The 21,706-nt window shown below is 36.1% G+C and overlaps 1 protein-coding gene across 2 annotated transcripts in view; it reads right to left on the bottom strand.

The window, feature by feature from the left end:
- The window catches only part of DSG3 (desmoglein 3), a 34,036-nt gene extending 12,825 nt beyond the window's left edge, over positions 1–21,211 (bottom strand). For both annotated transcript variants that reach the window (XM_044243223.1, XM_044243222.1), the window contains exons 1-10: positions 21,131–21,211; positions 9,409–9,444; positions 8,770–8,898; positions 7,237–7,392; positions 6,623–6,767; positions 5,573–5,739; positions 4,587–4,715; positions 4,143–4,328; positions 1,340–1,611; positions 368–507 (exon numbers count right to left, since the gene is read on the bottom strand). In XM_044243223.1, the coding sequence (XP_044099158.1) occupies positions 368–507; positions 1,340–1,611; positions 4,143–4,328; positions 4,587–4,715; positions 5,573–5,739; positions 6,623–6,767; positions 7,237–7,392; positions 8,770–8,898; positions 9,409–9,444; positions 21,131–21,178 (1,408 nt within the window). In that variant the 5' untranslated portion in view covers positions 21,179–21,211. The remainder of the gene's footprint in view (positions 1–367; positions 508–1,339; positions 1,612–4,142; positions 4,329–4,586; positions 4,716–5,572; positions 5,740–6,622; positions 6,768–7,236; positions 7,393–8,769; positions 8,899–9,408; positions 9,445–21,130) is intronic.
- Between the last annotated feature and the right edge of the window lie 495 nt (positions 21,212–21,706).

Raw genomic sequence — 21,706 nt, forward strand, 5'->3', positions numbered from 1 at the left:
TGAAATCAATATAAAACAAGTTTTCTTAAATGTATCCTATTGCATGAACTCAGCACTGTGTGGAAGATTTTTGCTCCTAAGGCTTGAGCCAAAGTATTTGGAATGAACAATGATTTATTTTTACTATCCAAGATACAAAAATTTATTGAAGAAAATTTTTTCAGTGTTGACAATTAAAAACAATAAAGCAATAAAGTAAAAATTTCTCTGTTGTAGGATTATGAATAATTGCTGTTGTTTCCCTTAGTACTTTTTGCTCTTTCCTCAGGTGATATGATTTTTGGTGTTTATGCTTTTGTTTTATTTTCTTATGTTTGCTTATTGCCTGAGCATTGCCAGGAGCCCCATTTTGAAATAGTTCTCTTACCGTCTATGGCCAGAACCTCAGCTGTGATTGTCCTGTTAACTATGAAAGTAGAATCCCGATCGATGTTTTTGACAAATTTGATCTGAGCAGTTTTTGAATCAATAAATAGTAAACCACCATCATTACGTCCCATGATATACCTGTTTATGACAGAAAAAAAAAACGTGTTTTTTTTTCAAATATGGAATGTTTACCTACTTAATGAAAATAGCTGATTTTATGTTTAATGTACTTATACTTAATTTAAGACATGGAAATATACAGTGGCAGAAAATCAGCATATTAGCATGGACAAGCAGTATTTCATAATCCCTAAGTATTAGCCTGATTTTTTAATTTTCTACTCTTTGCAATAAAATAATTTCTTTCTTGCTCTTACAGTATCTACTTTGCCTGGTGTTCTTATATTTGGGGTATATTCGTTTCTATGTGATGTTTTATTTGATTGCACCATAGTGTTCTGGTGAACTACTCTTTTTATTTTTATTTATTTATTTTAATGATTTTTAGTTATATATTTGACAGACAGAGATCACAAGTAGGCAGAGAGGCAGGCACAGACAGAGAAGCAGGCTCCCAGCTGAGCAGAGAGCCTGATGCAGTGCTCCATCCCAGGACCCTGGGATCATGACCTGAGCCGAAGGCAGAGGCTTTAACCCACTGAGCAACCCAGGCACCCAGAACTACTCTTTTTAAACTCAACTGAAAATTTCTGTAAGATCTTTTCCTGATTCCTCTCCATAGGCTAAGGCATTCTTCTCTTAGTTTCCACTTTAACTTATGCTTATGTTTTCTTTGCTCATAGCCCAGGACGTTCCATTGATTTGGCTATAAGTCTCTTCTTGAGTTAGCCACTTCCTTGAGTTGGCCCCTTTGTGTCTGTTTGTATTCTTGGCATATAAAAGTTTATATTATTTTGTAGTAGATTATAAATTAAAACCACATCAAGGAATAATGTAAAAACAGTCTTACTTGACATATGAGGCAGGTTTGTTAGTATCCTCATCGATGGCTTGATACATTCCCAGAACATAATTGACCAGTTTTTTACTACTTATGCCTTTCTGCACAGTAAATGTCTTGGAAGCAGGATGGAATGTAATTCCTTCTTTCTCGTTGACTATTTGGATCGTGACTGGGGTTGACTGCACTCGATACTGAGAAATTATTGATTGGTGAAATTCAGCTTTGTTTTTGACAGCAATACCAAGTTGTAAATTTTGTATTTGTTCATAATCTAGAGCCTAGAGTAAAAAATAAATAAATAAATAAAATTAGAAGGAAAGAAGTATCACAGAGATACAATCCAGCAAACCCAGAATAGGACAAGAGAACTCTATGTCCCATGCTGTGAATGACCCTTTTATTTCTATATACCAAAACAGCCTCAGAAGTCATTATAATGTTGAGATGGAGAAACCATTGAAATTCTTAACTCATAAGACCTCAGCTTGGTAACTGATATTTACAAAATGGCAGACCTCTTTTTTTAGAGTACTAAAACATCATTATAGTTTCTTTAGACTGTGTGGTACAATGGAAAGAATCCTGAATTTGCTATGATAGCATGGCTTGAATACTAGTTTTGCTGCCTAATAGTGGTGTGACTCATGGCACAATACTTAATTTCTGTGATTCTCAAATTTTCATTTTGAAAAAAACTGCAGAACTTCACCTCATCAGATCGTTGTGAGGACTGCACAAATTTAGTCTCATAATACATTCCTATAAATGGCAGTTATAGCCATTCCCAGAATAGCTATTGTATTCATTCGTAATAGTGTCTTTCCTGACTGGAAATTCCTAGGTGGCAAAGGCAAACTATCATAATAAATTTAGTAGGCAAATATGCCTCTGCAAAGCAGTGGGGGAGTGGCCCCCCAACTCTTTGTAGAACCATTTTTAGATGGTCTTGTATGATAACTACTTGTTTGACCCTTTAATTGGGGTGGTCCAAGTCAAATCCTAAGGAATCCCAGGAGGGCTTTTTCCTTTTACCAATATATTTTTCTGAGTGTGATGAGATAAGAAAATGTTCATTTGTGTTACATTTGTATATTACTGAAAATAATTAAGGTAAGGGATCTGAATTTGAGTTTTTAAGTTTGCAATGACTAGTTTTGTGAGCTCTTCCAGTGGTATGGAAGAGAAAGAGTAAGTGGAAGAGAAAATATAAATAGGTAATTATAATACAATGGGTAAGTGACAGAAGAAATTATAGAGTCTATGTGCAAAAATGGGTCAACACTTCTGCTGGGGACAGTTAGGAAACCTTCTGAGACCTTTCAAGGGAGTTGAGTGTTGAAGGTTGAAGGTTGAGGAGGAGATTTTCAGGCATAGGTGAAACATTTGCAAATGCCCAGAGTTACAGAAGGTGACAGGGTGAGAGGCCTTGTCCACAGTTCTGAGGAGGCTGATGGTCATCTTCAAGGCCAGCAGCTCATCATCAGTCCTGGCTGCAATTTGAGTTCTCTGTGGAGCCATTAAGTCCTATCTTCTGGGCTTCCTCACAGACAAACTGAACCAATTGTTCCTATATTCCCGCTGGTGATGCAAATGAGCAATGAATGGAGGACCACTTTCACAGCCAGTGGAGAACAAGGAAAGGTTTTAAAGAACAGAGTAATTCACATTGGTTTTAAGAAAAACATGGCAGTAGACTAGTGGCAGTAAGAGGATGAAGGGAAGTAGAAACAGGAGGTAAGGAGATCTTTCAGGAGTGATTACAGTCATGTAGGAGCAAGAAGGCAAGGCCCTGTACATCACAGGCCATAGAAAGGAAGACCAGAGCCAGACTTTAAGGACAATTTCTAGGGCAGAATTGGATGACTGGCTGTTTGTTGTGAGGAAATGTTATAATGGAATAATAAGGCCTAATTTCTCTGATTCTCATCTAGTTTAGAAGACTAGATGATACCAAGACAGGAGAGAAGGAAGACCTCATTTTCAGGGGTTGCTCATTTCAGGGAGTTTATAACACACCCTTGCAAGTGATGGTTATAGCCTTCCCTCTGAAAAGCAGAGTAATAGGAACTGTTCACATGGCTTCCTGCATTCGGGGATTGCAGCAGTTTCCTTGTTAAGGATCTCTTATGGGTCTGTCACTCTACTGGACTCAAGGAAATAAAGAAAGTCCTATAGAGTTCAGTATGTGCCAAGGAATGTCTTCAAATAGTGGTTATTTTTTCTAGTCTATATCGTGTCCAGGCAGAAATATCCTTATGTTATTGAATATTGGATTCTGTATTTGTGTGTGTGTGTGTGGGGGGGGGTGACTGTTACAGTCAAGCATGTTAAATGGAAGGTTTACTCAATTGCTCTTTTTTTGTATTGCAGATTTAATTATAAATGCCCATTTTCCAAAAACTTCTATTTTCCCCCTCTTATGACTGTAACTAATCCACTTAAAGCAAGGTGACAAATTCACAAACCACACTATCATGTATTCTTGTCCTTTCCCATCTTCAGCTGTAGAGAGTAAACGAGATTAAGTCAAAAAATGGGTTTTACATTCTTGTGCGTTAAGCAAGCGCACCTATAAATATACATATATTAGTGTATTTGTGTTTACTATGATAGCTTGGAAGGAAATAAATCATTCTTCCTGGAAGGAAATAAATTTTTTTAAAAAGCTACCCTTCGGGAATGGGGCTATGCATGTCTTTAAAAAATTCTATCTACTTTTTATTATTAATAAGTGAATTAAGTTTATCTGCAGAAATGATAGTTGGGCTAATATGGAATATTTTTACCATGGAAGGGAAATAGGCCTTACCTTAACTACCTTCAGGATGCCCTCGTTCGTTCTCGGATCAGTTTGTATTTCAAACCAATTCCCTTCATTTCCAGAGGTGAAGAAATATACTGCAAGCCAATTATCTGTGAATTCTTCATCCCAATCTATAACTTGAAACCGAAGCAACTCAGAACTTAAAGTATTTTCCTTAATAACTGCAGAGTACTAAAAAGGAGAGAAGCAGAATTTAAGAGTTATTGTCAGGTTTTATCTAAAGAGATTCTGAATAGAATTAATCATTAATTCTCACATTATGTGAGCCTCTTGCTGGTTACTAAATTCTTATATTTTACAAAAGCTTATTTTAAAGAAAAGTGCAGAGAATTTAAATAGAAGCCAGCAGGCAAATGAATACTGAATTAGAATGACAAAATGAAAAATAAAAAATATATATCATTATTCTTCAAGGAGGACAAGGTGTACCTGAGATTCTCGGAACATTGGGAAATTATCATTAACATCTTTCACTTTGATACTACATTCACATTGAGTTGATAGCCCTTCTCCATCTTTGTCGGCACCACTCACAACCAGCCGATAGCTGCTAACTTGCTAAATTTGGAGAAAAACAAAGAAAAGTAATTATCTCCAGTGCCAAGAATACAAAGAAAACTACCTGCTTCCTATGGGTAAAGAGGTGAAAATATTCAAGCTCCTGGTTTATTCTCTAGAAGGATCACATGAGTTGTTTCATTGTCCAGCATGGAGGATGCATGTGGGCCCCTGGAGGCCAGGTTTCTCTTTTGTAAGCTTCTTAGGACAAGAAAGTTACACTTGGAGCAAAAATGGGCAGTGAGAATGGTAGGATGCTTATTAGAGGGAAGTTCACTAATAGAGCTTTCCCATTGGTCTATTTGAGAATCATTTGCATAAGTAATATAAAGTCTGACAGGATATTGTGTGTGATCAAGATGGCAGTGGCGGTGGTGATGGTAGTTATAGTGGTAGGATAATGGGGAAGAGAGAGCAAGGATTCTTTAGTGTTCTGGAAGCAGGGGTAAAATTAAAACTAGTCAGTAGAAAAAAAAAAGTAACATCAGAGAAGGATTTCTTCCAGAAAGAAATTTCTTGTATCATCTAAGAAATTTATTTTTCTTCCACCTAATAAGGAATTAGTCACAGTTCAGTCTTTGTCCATGTATGCTTCCATGCCTTCTTTTACTCTCCACTTGACCTCCCACTGATATGCTGATACCTGTTTGTTTAGGGTACAACTGATTGTACAGTTCTTAGGTACACATCTCACCCCACTAGAATCATATTGAAATGCAAACAGTTCCCCTAGATTGGCCCAGCTGAGTACGGAGAACGTCTTTTCCTTTCATCCTCAGGTAAAGTGGGGTCACCTCTCTCCGCTTTCTTACAATCAAATCTTTCATTATCAAATGTTCCCAAATGCCTTGCTTTACCTCTCGATCAAGAGAATTGGTTAAAGTACGGACTTCCCCAGTGTGTCTGCTTAGGAGGAACATGGGTATGCCTGCAGGTTCCTGAGAGACAATTTTGAAGGCTATTTTAGAGTTCAAGTGGTTTGGTTCATCTGCGTCCGTGGCATTTAGTATCATCACCAGTGAGTCTAGAAATACAGAAGAATCTCATGAAAGAATATGTAAGAATTGACATTCTTTTCACATTATATATTCAACACAATTTCAAATTGACCTTTGTTTTTTAAAATCTTAAATCTATCTGTATGCTCAAAAATGAATTAAATGTCAGTTGCAGTGTCTCTTACTGTCTTTCTTAATCAGGTGGAACTGTGCTGCTTTCTTTAAAAATCTTCCTGTTGGGGCGCCTGGGTGGCTCAGTGGGTTAAAGACTCTGCCTTCAGCTCAGGTCATGATCTCAGGGTCCTGGGATCAAGCCCCACATGGGGCTCTCTGCTCAGCGGGGAACCTGCTTCCCTTCCTCTCTCTCTGCCTGCCTCTCTGCCTACTTGTGATCTCTGTCTGTCAAATAAATAAATAAAATCTTAAAAAAACAAAAAAACAAAAAACTTCCTGTTGTCCTTAAGCCTTGGCTGTGTTGGAGTTGAGACTATTTTCTGTCTTAATTTCTTCCCTTGATGGATGGCATTGTCTTTCTCCCTTTTCCCCAGATTATCCAAGTAACTTAGTGTGTCTCTGTCCTTTATAATTTAAAAAGTCTAGCTGATGCATCCAGGCTACCTAAGGCCACCCCTGTGGCTTTATGACTACCAGGTACTCATGTGACTTATGTATAGAGAGTAAGATACTATTAAGTTCGTAACAGGACCATGACCTAGAGATACAATGGCAGTGGATAATTAGCTCAAATAAAAATATTAGAAAGTAAGACCCAGGTTATTTGGATGAATTTTTCTGCAAGACCACTGATAAAACTAGGAGAATAAATTAGCTTATAAAATGATGACTATAGTGATGACTATATTTTAAAATAAAAAAAATTAGAAGTGGTAGATACTGTAAGGGACTTACTTGAAGCACTATTTTCTTCAATTTCTCCCACAAATACACTTTGTGAGAATACTGGAGGATTGTCATTGACATCTAAAATTTTAACCGTTAGTATAAGTGGTTTCTCTACGTCTTGTCCTAGGGCATTTAGAGCATGACACGTGATCTAGAAAAAGGAGGGAAATGTTTCTTAATACTCTACAAACTCAGTTTGCATACTACTAAAACTTGTAGAAATAAAGCCCCTACTAGCATATACAGATTTTTTTTTTGCACAGAAGAAAAATGTTCCCCCCAAAACTAGACAAAGGAAGTAAAGGTACCCACAGTAGGCAGGCCAGTTAGGCAAGCTGCCCCTTCTTCCAGGCTGGTACTGTCATGTGATACAAAGAGTATAAAACTCTTTGCAGGATGCATGTTGGACTTCAATGCTTACTCATGCACCCTCCTAGTAAATTCCTTCAGGGGCACATCCAGAAGTGGAGGCTCTTTATAAGAGGGATGAACGTGGTTATTTGTTGGTGGAATTTTTCATGCATTGATCTCTCTTCTAAATTAACCAGTAGAAGAATAGCACATTCTAAAGCCAACAGGCACAAACATAAGGGTGCCCAATATTGAGGACACAAACTTACCAGGAAGCTTGGAGTTTCCTCTCGATCAACTATGGCTGTTATGTTAATTTCTCCAGTGTTTTTGTCAACAACAAAGATTCCAAAAGGGGGTTGATCAATTCCCATTCCAGAAATTCGGTAGGTAATTTTCTGGGTTGCTTGGAAATCTGAAGTAATCTGAAGCCCCAAACACCCAAAATGTGAATGTGATCATCAGTCAGGACTTTTCCTTTCTATTTCTCCACCTTCATAGTCTTAAGTCTTTTTAAAATTTTATTCACTTTTTCTGACCCTGTGATGGTTACTTTTTGCCTTGATGAATACTGGGAATGTGAAGTATTTCAAACTGTTGCATCTATTGACCAGCATGGACCAACACACATTAATCATTTTGGCTCTAGAATGTTTGCTAAGATTGTGGCCACCATGGCGATGTTAAAATGTTGAGAGAAAGTCATGGATACTTAATATTGAAAAGACTACTTCTGAATGCTCCTTTCCTTAGCAGAGAACATTTTTTGAAAAAAAAAAAAAAGACATTTATTTAAGGGCGCCTGGGTGGCTCAGTCATTAAGTGTCTGCCTTTGGCTTAGACCATGATCCCAGGGTTCTGGGATCAGCAGGAAGCCTGCTTCTCCATCTCCCACTCCTCCTGCTTGTGTTCCCTCTCTCGCTCTCTCTGTCAATTAAATAAATAAAAATCCTTAAAAAAAGACATTTACTTTAGTTTAAATAGAGGGAGCTGGAGAGAAAAAGGGGAAAGGAACTATACAGTAAGTGTTAAACATGTTTATTAAAATAAATTATTTATTATTATTTTATTTTTATTATTAAAATTTTCAAGCTTTTTAATATGGAAAATTTCAAATATATATAAAGTTAGATTAGTATAATGAACCTGATATAGCTCATCACCCAGTCTTAATCATTATGAATACAAGGACCCCCAACCATTTATCTTATTGCCTTATCCATATATGTATTTTTGTTAGCATATAATGTATTATTTGCCCCAGGGGTACAGGTATGTGAATCATCAGTCTTACACAATTCACAGCACTCACCATAGCACATATCCTCCCCAATGTCCATCACCCACCCACTCCATCCCTCCCTCTCGCCCCCCCAGGCCCCCAGCAGCCCTTGGTTTGTTTCCTGAGATTAAGATTCTCTTATGGTTTGTCTCCCTCCCCAGTCCCATCTTGTTTCATTTTTCCCTCCCTTCCCCCCATTACCCCCTGCCCTGCCTCTCAAATTCCTCATCATATATTTTTTTCTATTTGTTTGCTAGAATCCAGATCTAAGCAAGGCATATTCATTGAACTTGGTCCCCCTGTCTCTTAATTATTTTTTATTACTCTAGAAGCCATAGTGCCTTCATCTCATTCTATATTATTATTATTAGTTTTTTTTTAAATGTGGTTGAAGATACCAGGTTATTTGTTCTATGGACTCCGCAGTCTGCATTTTGATAAATGGATTGCCATATCATTTTAATGTATATCTATTACATTTATTGTGAAACTGCATATCGCCCCTGCTGATGTGACTTACTTTGGCAATTGGATTTCTTTTTGAGTTGTCTTCTCTTTCTCGGCAGGGTTTTGCAAATTTCACCCATTCACGTTTGTATCTCCTTTTGCCTTGTACAGCAGTATCATCTTCTCCGTGTTGACCTTTTGTCTTATGTGAAAAGGCATCCCATTTTATTATGCACATTGTTAAAAAGTTTTGATTTGAGTATTGCTTATCAACACCTAGGTTGAGGAGCCCCCACTGTTTCATAGTATCTAGGACTGTCGAAAGTCTACTTTGCTTGACCTCACACTTTGTCAAGCAAAGAGAGAACATTTAATACCTAAAACAATTACAGAACCATATGATTTTTAATACTGGCATTGGATCATATTTTGTATTTCCTTTATATATTCCATAATATCTCACTGCTCTGGTACCTAGGATGTGTTTAATAAAAACCTGTTGATTTGTTTAAAATAAGAAAGAACACATAAGATAAAGTACAATAATGACATTTATACATTCTTGGTATTTAAAATTGGGCTGGTTTTAATTTTATTTTCACAGTTATTTAATAGTTTTAAACATTAAAGAAATATTTACTTTTCCCAATACAATTTTAATTTTTTGAACTAAACTATTATTTTAGTTACAAAAAACTTTTCCATACTTTACCTCTATTCGCAGTTCTCCATGAACCAATATGAGCACCTGTAGACATTTAAATAAAATCAAGTTAAATGTGAATTCTTCTAATAAATAATTACAAAGATAATCCTGTTCATACTGTAGTTTTTTATATTTCAAAAAAAGTGCATTTGTTGAAGCAGTATTCAAAGGTAAAATCCTCTCAGGAAAAAGAAAATATTCTCAGTATAAATAAGTTTTTTAATCTGACTTTAGAGTTTTAATGGTATACAAAAGAATCTACTGAATTATGCAAAACTGTGCCAAACAGTTGCAACAACCAGACATATTTTACCTGGCTGTTCTATAAAGACTTTCTAAGAACTCTGGAAGATACTGCTTCGGGAAACAGTGGTGAGCATCATTGTGATAACCTATTAGTTGCGCTTTTTTGTTGTATGACAGTGGAGAGGATGGAATAGAACTAGTCAGGTTTAGAGAGTAGAACATAAAAGTTGGGGATATGCTATTCCAATCATAAGTACGGCGTATGTGGGATATGGACCTGCTAATCCCTGCCCTGTTATTTCAGCTTAAATGTTGAGCTTAATTTTCACACTGATCTGAAAAAATTAAATGAGGATAAAATGAAGTCAGGCAGTCTAGGGTCTTTACTTTCTCAAGAATATATGGGATCTTCTTTTGTGTCACGTTCCATCTTTTTTTTTTTTTTTTACCTAGAATGCATTTTTTTAACTTGAATATAGTTAACACACAATGTTATGTTAGTTTCAGTTGTACAAGTTAGTGATTTGACAAGTTCATACATTATGCTATGCTCACCACAAGTGTAGCTGCTATGTGTCTTGTTACATCAGTGTTACAATATTACTATTCCTTTTGCTGTGCTTTCTATTCCTGTGACTTAATTCATTCCATACCTAGAAGCCTTTATCTTCCACCCCTCTTCACTCATTTTGTTCAGTCCCCCACCATTCTCCCCTCTGGCAACCCTCAGTTTGTTCTCTGTATTGATAGGTCTGATTCTACTTTTTGTTTTCCTTTGCTTTCCTTTGCTTTGCTTTGCTTTCCTTTCCTTCTCTTCCCTTTCCTTTCCTTTCCTTTCCTTTCCTTTCCTTTCCTTTCCTTTCCTTTCTCTTCACCCTTTCCTTCCCTTCCCCTTTCTTTCCCTTTCCTTTCCTTCTTTTTCTTTTGGATTCCAAAAGAATCTTATAAGTGGAATCATATTGGGTTGTCTCAGTCTGACTTCTTTAACTTAGCAGAATACCCTCTGGGTCCATCCATATTGTCTCAGATTTCCTGATATCAGCCTTCTTATGGCTGCATAATTTTCCATTACAACTTCCTTGTCCATTCATCTGTTGATGGACACTTAGGTTGTGTCCATATCTTGGCTATTATAAACAATGCTGAAATAAGTATAGGGATGGATATGTCTTTGCAATATGGTGATATGGTGTTTTGTTTTCTTTGGGTAAATATCCAATGGTGGAATTATTGGATCATATTGGATCATACCCATATGGTAATTCTATTTTTAATTTTTTGAGGAATCTCCATACTGTTTTCCACAGAGGTTGTATCAATTTCAGCCTCCACCAACAGTGTACAAGGGCTTCCCCCCGCCCCCACATCTTTGCCAACACTTTTTATTTCTTGTCACTTTGATTTTAGCCATTCTAACTGGTAATGATCAGTTCAAGTTTCAGCAATTGCCATGAAACTGTTGGAGTTAATGTTTATTATGGTTTTTGTGTTAGCTGCAATTTATAGATCTTTATATTATCTCATGTAATACTTATAGTAGCCATCTGATGGAGATACTATTATTATAGTCTATTTTATGGATGAAGAACTGGAGCCAGGAGACAATGAGAACTTTGTCTCCTCCAACAGCTCTAATTGAGCCAGGATTTGAACTTCTGCACCCTGACTCCAAAGTGTATACATCATCATTAAACTAGATTTTAGCCAAAGTTGGCATAAGTAAGTAGAAAAAACTAGTGATAGAGAGAAAGTTATATGATACTCAATTTAGATTTCTTCCTGGCAACAGTGAAAGTTACTGCTGAAACATGTAGATTTATTACATTGTTTACTTTGTAAGGCTATAATAAAGAGGCAGGTGGAACTCTGAACCAAAAAGTAACTACAACAGACATAGGATGCCGGGACCCTTGCATTCTAAAACTTTCACTGAAATCCTTATTTCAAAGGGTCTGCAAATTGTTGTGAAAAGGGACCATTTCATATGGTTATAACCTGTCTCAAAGTGATTTTACAGCTTTGCTTCTCTTTATTAAATGTTGTTATGAGTTACCTGGGAGAGAAGACTCAAGCACGGTCATTATCTCACTAATTTCTCAATTCATAAGGACGACTCAGCTACATGTGAGGGGAGGGTTGGGCCAGGCACCCTTCCCTTTACAGGAAAACTGGAAAGAGTCATCCAGAAAATATGAATCATGTTTGCACTAGTCTGACAGAGACGGGTTCTTCGAATAGACAGTAAGGGATAATTTCTGTTTTCCTGGGAAGCAAAGAAAGGACAAACTCTAAACTGTGGAGAATGATCATTGCAGATGGTCGTTTCTTATTTGTTCAGTCTTTTCACTGAATCAGAGCCCTTACAAGTTATTCAGTCAGTCCTTCACTCTTTCTCATCCTCTTTTTTAAAGTCAGACCACCAAGAATGTTCTCTAATTTTAGGGAATATCATGCAATGTGGTGGTTATTTGTGCTTCTAGGAATATGGGAAGGTTAATAAGAAACACTTCTGAAATATTACAATATTTTTTAAATATTTAGAAATATAATCATAGCCTTATGTTATTTAGAATGATGTTTCTTAAAAAAACTTTATTATTTAAGATAATTAATATGTATATTAGTTACTTAGTTGCTTTAGTTATGTTAACATACTTCTTTTGAGTATTTAATAAATATTTCAATAGTTTCCTGACCATATAAATCAACTAAGTTGGCTTTTTTGATAGCCTTTTGATTGCAAATACAAATGAGGAGAAAACACTCCTTATCTTGAGAATTCCTATACTTTTTTTTTCCTTCCTCTGGTCTCCTGGTTATTTTGATAATTTTACTTATATGATTTTTAAAGCATTGATATGACCTGAGTACTCTTGTATAGATAAGAATCAGAAATATTTTATTAAAAGCAAATCAGACTAGTAAATTAATAAAATAACACATGGAATAAAGTAATTTAATGTCTGTATACCCTATTTGCTAGTTAAATGTATATAATTATATCCTTATGGTTTCTATTGAATATAATACATATAAAACACATATATTTTGAGGACATGGGTGACCAGTTTTTGAAAAGTCATTTATAATAACAACTGCTATTTCCTGAGTTTGGCCAAAATTTTGTGTAGAATTACCTCAAACTTTTGTGTGGGGATAGATGGACTGTTAAACTATGCATTTATCCAGTGAGGTAGTCCTGGCTGGCTTAGGGTAGCTCTCCCTCATCTCTAGAATGGAATAGGAGGAGATCACATCCACTCTCCTCTGGGAAATTTGTAAAATGAATTAGATGATTCAAAGAAATAATTATATGTTTTAAATGTGTTTTTTGTTTATTAATTTTTGGGGAAACATAATATAAGCTGGTGATATTATTTTTATAATTGGTTAGATACAGTGATTATTAATGAGTTCAATCATAGAGGTCATTCAGTACATGTTTGATGAATACATTTCATATGTATAATGCAGAAAATATGAGCAGTCTGTCTTTTACAGCATATATGTATGTGTATGTACTCTCTATATATACATATATTTTTATAGACCTTTTAAACTTAAAATGTAAAACCCCCAGAACATTCTAATAAGCTTTGTATTTATCAGGACAAACCCTTAATTGAAAAAAAATGATATATGTTTAATTACTTAGAGATTAAAATTTAATTTTAGACAATTTAATTTTCAATAGCTGATTTAAGAGTAAACTCAATTTAAAAAGTTAAGCCTCATATCATGGTAGGGATGCTAAGAAAAACATACAAGATGTTATCAACAAACTGGATATTCTCAAATACTTATTTTGAATGCTGTGTAGGAAACAGTCAAGTGTAGTAATATGAAACTGGACACCAAATCTTGAATCTTGAATTTAAATCCCAGTCTCAACATTTACTGGTTGTATAACTTGGGAATATTACTTAATCTTTCAATTTCCTCATCTGTAAAATAGAGATAATAATTCTACTTACTTCATATATTTGTTTTGAGGATTAAATGAATTAGTAAGCCTAAAGCACATAGATGAGCACTAGTCCACAGTAAGTGCTTACCAATATCAATCATTTCTGTCATCAGACTTTAATGTATGTGCTTCCAAAGCGAGCACTGTCAACAAATTTTTTTTTTAAAGGTGTAAGAGATGGGGCACCTGGGTGGCTTAGTGGGTTAAAGCCTCTGCTTTCAGCTCCGGTCATGGTTTCAGGGTCCTGGGTCAAACCCCGCATCAGGCTCTCTGTTCAGCGGTGAGCCTCCTTCCTCCTTTCTGCCTGCCTCTCTGATTACTTGTGATCTCTGTCTATCAAATAAATAAATAAAATCTTAAAAAAAAAGATGTAAGAGAATCACTTTACTATGAAGTGACCTTTTATTATTATTCATGTCAAGATAGAAAAGAGTGTTCTCTTTTTTAATAAATGAATGAACAAAGGGAAAAGAGAAGGAGAGAGAGAGAGAGAGAGAGAGAGAGAAAGAAAACAAGGAACAGACTCCTCACGATAGAGAACAAACTGATGGTTACCAGAGGGGAGTGGGTAGGGTGGAGGGTGAAATAGGTGATGGGGATTAAAGTGTACACTTACCATGACATGATGAGCGCTGAGTAATGTGTAGAATTGTTGAATCATATATTGTACAACTGAAACTAATAGGACACTGTATGTTAACTATACTGGAATTTCTCTTTTTGAGCATCGGGAAGAATCAAGAACCAGTGTTTCACTATACAACTGTGTAGGTTCCCCCTTGCACAATTTCAGGGGTTACTGTTCACATTGTAGTTTATGTGAATGTGTCTCCTGGAGTTGTGCAGTATTTAACCTAGCCAACTGTGCAGTGGCCATGTAAGAAAAATGTGCATATTAGATGGATTCAATTATTCATAGTATAATTATGGATAGTAACCAGTTGTCCATATAATTTTCTTGTAATGAACTTCCCAAAACAAGCCCTTACCTTAGGCTATCAGATTGACTCTTAACTGGAAAGGAAGAGCCAAAGGCTAAGAGTTTTATGAGAAACCACATGGGACACTAAGTGTTCTGGCTCCAAATGAAAACCAGTTTCAGGTATTAAGCAAGTGAGAGTGATAATTGGTAGATGTAATTACATCTTTCCTGACATTTGCTCAAGTCAGGCAGGACTGGCCAGAATTGCTTGGCAAGTTTATTCTGAATTTAGACTCTTAACTTTTGGAGAGGTTCAGGAGCAAATTTATTTCTATGTATTTATTAGCACTGGAAACTAGATTGTTTCATTGATTAAGAGAAGGAAAGATACCTCAAAGATTTTCCTTCTGTTAAAAATTTGGGCCATTGCCTTTTCCACAGAACTAGAGCAAAGAATCCTGGAATTTGTAGGGAACCACGAAAGACTCCAAATAGCCAAAGCAATCTTGAGAAAGAAGAATGAAGCTGGAGGTATCATACTCCCTGATTTCAAACTGTCCTACCATACTACAGTAAACAGTATGGTAGGAGCATGAAAAGAGACACATAGATCAAATAGAATAGAGCCCAGAAACAAACCCACACATTTATGGTCAATTAATCTATAATGAAGGAGGCAAGAATATACAGTGTGTAAAAAGAGAGTCTCTTTCATAAATGGTGTGGGGCAAATTGGACAGCTATATGCAAAAGAATGAAACTGGACCACCAATTTACACCATATACAAAAATAAATTCAAATGGATTAAAGACTTGAATGTGAGAACTGAAAACATAGAACTCCTAAAAGAAAACAAAGGGAGTGAGTTCTTTGACATTGGTCTTAGTAATATTTTTTTGGAGCAGTCTCCTCAGGCCAGGGCAACAAAAACTAAAATAAGTGGGACTACTTCAAACTAAAAAGCTTTTACACAGCAAAGAAAACCACCAATGAAACAAAAAGTTAGCCTACTGGATGCAGGAAGACATTTGCAAGTCATGTATCTGATAAGGGGTTAATATAAAAAATATATAAAGAACTCAGGCAACTTAGTATAAGAAAAAACCCAATTAAAAAACACACAGAAGATTTGAATAGACATTTTCTAAAAAGACATCTGGATAGCCAACAGGCATGAAAAGATGCTAAAATCACTAATCATCAGGGAAATGCATGAGATACCATCTCATACCTCACACACAACAGACTGGCTATAATCAAAAAGACAAAAAATGACAAGAGTTGACAAAGGTGTGGGGGAAAAGGAAACTCTCATGCTGGTGGGCATATAAATTGGTACAACTACTATGGAAAACAGTGTGGACATTTCTCAAAAAATTAAAAATAGAACTATTACTATATGATCAGTAATTCCATTTCTGTATATTTATCCAAGGAAGAAGAAAACATAAACTCAAAGAAATAAATGCACCTCTATAATCATTGCAGCATTATTTACAATAACCAAGATATGGAATCAACCTAAGTGTCTCTCAATAGATGAATAGATAAAGAAGATGTGATATATACATATATATGTGTATATATGTAGATATATATAAAGGGTATCATACTTCCTGATTTCAGCCATAAAAAAGAATGAAATCTTGCTATTTGTGACAACAGGGATGGACCAAAAGGTATTATGCTAAGTGAAATAAGTGGGACAGAGAAAGAAAAATACCATGTGATTTCACTTATATGTGGAATCTAAAAAGCAAAACAAATAAGCAGACAAAATAAAACTGAAAAGAAACTTATAGATACAGAAAACAACCTGTTGATGACCAGAGAGATGAGGGGTTGGGGGACAGGTGGAATAGGTGAAGGATATTAAGAAGTATAGACTTCCAGCTATAAAATAAATTAGTCATAGGAATATAATGTACAGCATAAGGAATATAGTCAATGATGTTGTAACAACTTCATATGGTACTAAGATTAATCATGGAGCTCATTTTGTGATGCATAAAAATATTGAATTACTATGAGGTACACCCAAAGCTAGTAGTATATTGTATGTCTATTACATTTCAGTAGGAAAAAATTGGACCATTTATTTACAATAATTTTTCTAAAATTTTACTTTTAGTATGTTCTATAGAAGAAGGTGGTTGAAAAGAGTTCTGCTATGTTTAGAACACATTTGAATGCCGAACTTGATATTTAAAGGACTCTCTTTTTTCCAGCACCAACACTACTAATTTCTTTAAAACTTTGTGCTTTAAAAATCTTAGGATTTCCATCATCACTATTAGCTTTGTATTGAGTAAAGTTTTACATAATATAGTGGCATGGAATTAAATAGCTTTTTGTCCAGATGCTAATAGATGTTTTAGATGACAAACTGTGTTGCAGGTTTTGTGGACTATAAAACACTGAAGAGTGGGCTCCTTTGAAGATAGACATTATTTTTAAAAGGTTAAATCTCAGGGCACCTGGGTGGCTCAGTGGGTTAGAGCCTCTGCCTTTGGCTCAGGTCATGATCCCAGGATCCTGGGATAGAGCCCCACATCGGCCTCTCTGCTCAGCGGGGAGCCTGCTTCTCTCTCTCTCCCTCTGCCTGCCTCTCTGCCTACTTGTGATCTGTCAAATAAATAAATAAAATCTTTAAAAAAATAAATAAAAGGTTAAATCTATGAAGCTAAGTATTTTCAAACATAAATTTTTTCCCCCAAGTGTTTATTTTCTATTTGAGAAATGGATCAAACATGCACAGGAAGCTGATAACTATTACGTTTTTCTTTGACTATAGGCAGGTGTTCCCCATGCCTTCACCTCTCAAATAATTAGAAGACTGGACAGCTGAAATTTTGAGTAATGCTCCAAGTTTGAAAATGTTATTTTCTCATACCCACTATTACACGAATGTAAGATATAGTTTGATGTGCTCTTTCACTCAAGAAAAATGGAGGTCCTTTCTTGACTTACTAAAACTGGTGTTGGTTATTTAAAATAGTAAGGCAGACTTTTAAGAAGTTATCAAGAATCACTTGTGTAACTAATGTAAATATTGCAAATGATAGGAGTCTTACAAAGCACTTTGTATTTTCCAGAGCAGTTGTTTGCACATTTTGCTGCTTTTTTTAGTAAGTGACATATTTATTTATTTGAGAGAGAGAGAGAGAGAGAGAATGGGAGCATGGGGAGGGGCCAAGGGAGAGGGAGAGAAGCAGACTCCCTGCTGAGTGGAGACCCGGATGCAGAGCTTGATCTCATGAACCCTGAGATCATGACCTGAGTGAAACCAATTGTGCCCCAACATCCATGTTGCTGCTTTATTCTTACCGTGGCAGAGGACTGTGATTATTGTCATATGACAGTTGAGGGAACAAAGCCTAAAGTGAGTCAGTCATTACAGGCATAGATTGAAGCCCGTGACTTTGCTATCCTATCTCACTTCTCTAGGCAATCTTCTATGGTCATAGGATGGTGGAATTAATTCAGCCCTCCAAATATATGTCTTCCCACTTCCAGACCTCACCCTTCAACAACAAAAGATGTGCATTCCCACTCCACAATGCTTTGAAAAACTTGTTTTTTTTTTTCCTCTTACCACACTATTTCAAAACTTGGGGTGGCTCCCCACTTCTAAATGGATTCCATTAAGCTTCACTGAGTGTACTTTCAATCTGACACTCATTTACCTTTCCAATTCATGTCCAATGCATACTGTCATTCTAGCCAAACCAGTATGTCCATTGCCCCTAGGTAAATGCTATAATTCCTTTGTTCCTGCTGGTCTGACAACTAAGGGTATAGGATATCCCCCTTTGGCCCATCTATACTAATCAAAAAACAGCTCAAATCTCACCTAGTCCATGGAACCTTGTTTGCTGACCTCACTCTTGACTGATATAGCATTCCACTAACAGCGTTAATAAAAGACAAGCTCTGTCTGACAGAAATTTAATAAGAACACAAATATGAGCTAAATATACAATTTTAAATGTTCTAATTGTTCTAATATTTATTTATTTGTTTGTTGTTAAAGATCTTATTTGTCAGAGAGAGAGTGAGCATAAGCAGGGGGAATGGCAGAGAGGGAGAAGCAGGCTTTCCACTGAGCAGCAAGCCCAATGCAGGACTCAATCCCAGGACCCTGGGATCATGACCTGAGAGCCAAAGGCGCATACTTAACCAACTGAGCCACCCAGATGTCCCTAAATATTCATATATTTAAAAAGCTTAAAAGGGTGAAATTAATTTTAACAATATATCTTTTATCTAATATATCCAAAATACTTTAATTTTTAATTGTATTCAATATAAAAGTTGACATTTTACATTCTTTTTTTCATACAAAGTCTTCAAATATGTTGGGTGTTTTACATTTAATAGCACATCTCAGTTCAACCACATTTTAAGTGGTTATTAGCTACATGTGGCCACTGGCTGCCATATTGGACAGAGCAGGTCTAGACTATTCAATTTAATAATTACGTATGAAGTTATAGTGTTGTTTAAATAGCTTGTGTGTGTGTGTGTGTGTGTAAAATTTTTCTAAGAGGAAGAAAATGTCTTACTTTTCATAGTTTCCTTCATGACCAGCATTATAGAGGCAGTCTGGGAGGCTACAGTTTAGAGGCCTCATTTAAATGTTCATCTATCTATTTTTCAAACAATGTGTGTCCACTGTAAGAGAGATATTATAGGAGCCATTAGGAATATAAAGATGAATGGAACACCCCTTAATATAACTATTTTACTGTTATTTTAGGACTAGAGGGATTTTTGAGAATGGTTTATGTCAAAGCAGGGAAAAGAGCTCCCCTACACTTGTGGTCGTCCAATTCTGTGTTCTTGTGACACCTTCTGGCACCCCTGCCACTTTTCTATAGCCTCCTGAGTTGGTCATTGATTTGAACATGGAGATTATCAGGCTACCTGAGGTTTAGTCTAGAAACAACCATTTGGAAAGGTAGGAACATCATACAGCTGTCTAATTTCTCTTTACAACATTCTTGGGTCAGACTCCTTGGAGAACCAAAACAATTTGTTCCATTGTTATAACAAAAATAGACTCTAACATTGAGGTGCCTGGGTGGCTCAGTCAGTTAAGCATCTGCTTTCGGCTCAGGTCATGCTCCTGGGGCTGTGGGATTGAGCCCTGTATCGGGCTCCCTCAGAGAGCCTGCTTCTCCCTCTCCCTCTGCTTCCCCCTGCTTGCTCTCTCTTTCTCTCTGTGTCAAGTAAATAAATAAAATCTTAAAAGAAAAAAAAAAGTACTTAAAAAAATAGACTCTAGGGACACCTGGGTGGTTCAGTTGGTTGGGCAGCTGCCTTCGGCTCAGGTCATGATCCCGGTGTCCTAGGATCGCGTCCCGCATCGGGCTCCTTGCTTGGGGGTGTGGGGGGAGAGCCTGCTTCTCCCTCTGCCTCTGCCTGTCATTCTGTCTGCCTGTGCTCACTCTCCCTCTCTTTCTGACAAATAAATAAATAAAATCTAAAATATATATATATATATATATATATATATATATATTCTCTAAAAGAAGGGACAATAACAATTTTCTGCTTGGACATTGTCCTAAAAGGGAAAGCTGGGAAACTCCCACTCATAAGGCAGCCTATTCTAATTTTGGACACCTTTAATTTTTACAAAGTTCTTTCTAAAGATCTATTTCTCTGCAACTTCTTGAAGTCCAATTATCATCTCAACTTTTTGAGATGGTGAGGTGAGGGAAACTGGTGCCTAGGTCAACTCGGTTTATTATGAAGTGAGAATTAGTATTAGGAATTTTCTTTAATATTAATTTATGGTATATGTCACTACTTTGATATCCTAATGTAACTGATAAAATTGTGGCCTTTTTTTTCTTCACTAAAACAGCATAGTTAAGGAACAAACTAGTCTGTGACATCTAGACTAGTGCTTTGCTCTTCAGATCTCACTTCTCTTTTAGGTAACATTGTATAAATCTTTCTCAACCAACAGAAGTATTATGCTTCTGAAAAAAAATGGCTTCTAAAATGTTTTATGTCTTTTCCCCCCAAAGTCAGGATATTTTTTTGCACATAATGGCGAAACATAGTTTTCTTAATACCCCTTTCAACTTTTCTAGAGTCAAACATTGCTTTGATTTTAACGGTCTATTTTAAAAACACGTCAGGTATCAAGACCCGGCATGTACGTTCTTAGCCGTATGCTTAAGAGATATGTAACCTTGCAAAATAGACCTGGCTCTCTTTCATGTGTTTTAGTTTGTGTATTGGAAAGATGGATAAAACCATTACTTTGAAGAAAGTGAGGGTGTTGTGGATAATAGATCTAAGATCAAGATTACTAAATTCATTAACCAAAGAAATGCTAAGTATCAACTTTCAAATTCTACTTCTCTCTGATTTATTTTTCTATGTAAAATACAACATTAAAAACCACCGAAAAGCGGAAATTGGTAACCTTTATGATTTTATTCTAAAATGTTTATTTCCATTTCACTCCTTTTAGAACTTATAAGAGGGATTCAGCAATCAAGTATAGTATTAACAAACACGGAAGGGAACAGGGAAAAATTGGAATTATTTGAAAAAAAGAAAAAAATGGACTTACCATTAAAATGGCCAGAGCCCCTGGTGTTCTGAAAAGGAGCCAAGTCATTTTCTCTGACTTCCCTGGTGGACAAATCCAAGGAAGCTGCTGCTTCAGTCCTTCCAACTGTCTGCATATGATGTCTAAGAAAAGCTTTTCGGTCGCGTCTCTGCTTTCTGGAGTCTACAGATGGTCTGTTATGCAGCTCCTCCCCACCCTAAACCAAGGATTGGTCTTACCAGAAACGCTTGCATCACTTTTGCTCCCAGGTAAAAACTTAGACACACCTCAATTCCAAAAGCAATGAAATCCTTTGTTGGAGGCTGAAAGAAAAGTTCACAGGCTGAAGACAGGTTTAATAGGAAGGTCCCAGATGAATAATAAATTCATCATTGTGTGGAAGTGCAAAAGCTTGTCCTGACTACCCTGAAAAAGAATCTAGTTGGCTTTTCTTCAGGGTTACAATTAAAACTGAAAAGCAAAACAAAACATACAAAAATCCCCCAAAACCTAACTTGTAGAAGAGCATTTGTTTTTAGTCTGATTATATGTGGGCGGATTGAAAGTTAAGCGAAATGTCAGTGTGAAGTAATGATA

The sequence above is a fragment of the Neovison vison genome, chromosome 3 (genome assembly GCF_020171115.1).
Source record: "Neovison vison isolate M4711 chromosome 3, ASM_NN_V1, whole genome shotgun sequence".
Lineage (NCBI taxonomy): Eukaryota > Metazoa > Chordata > Mammalia > Carnivora > Mustelidae > Neogale > Neogale vison.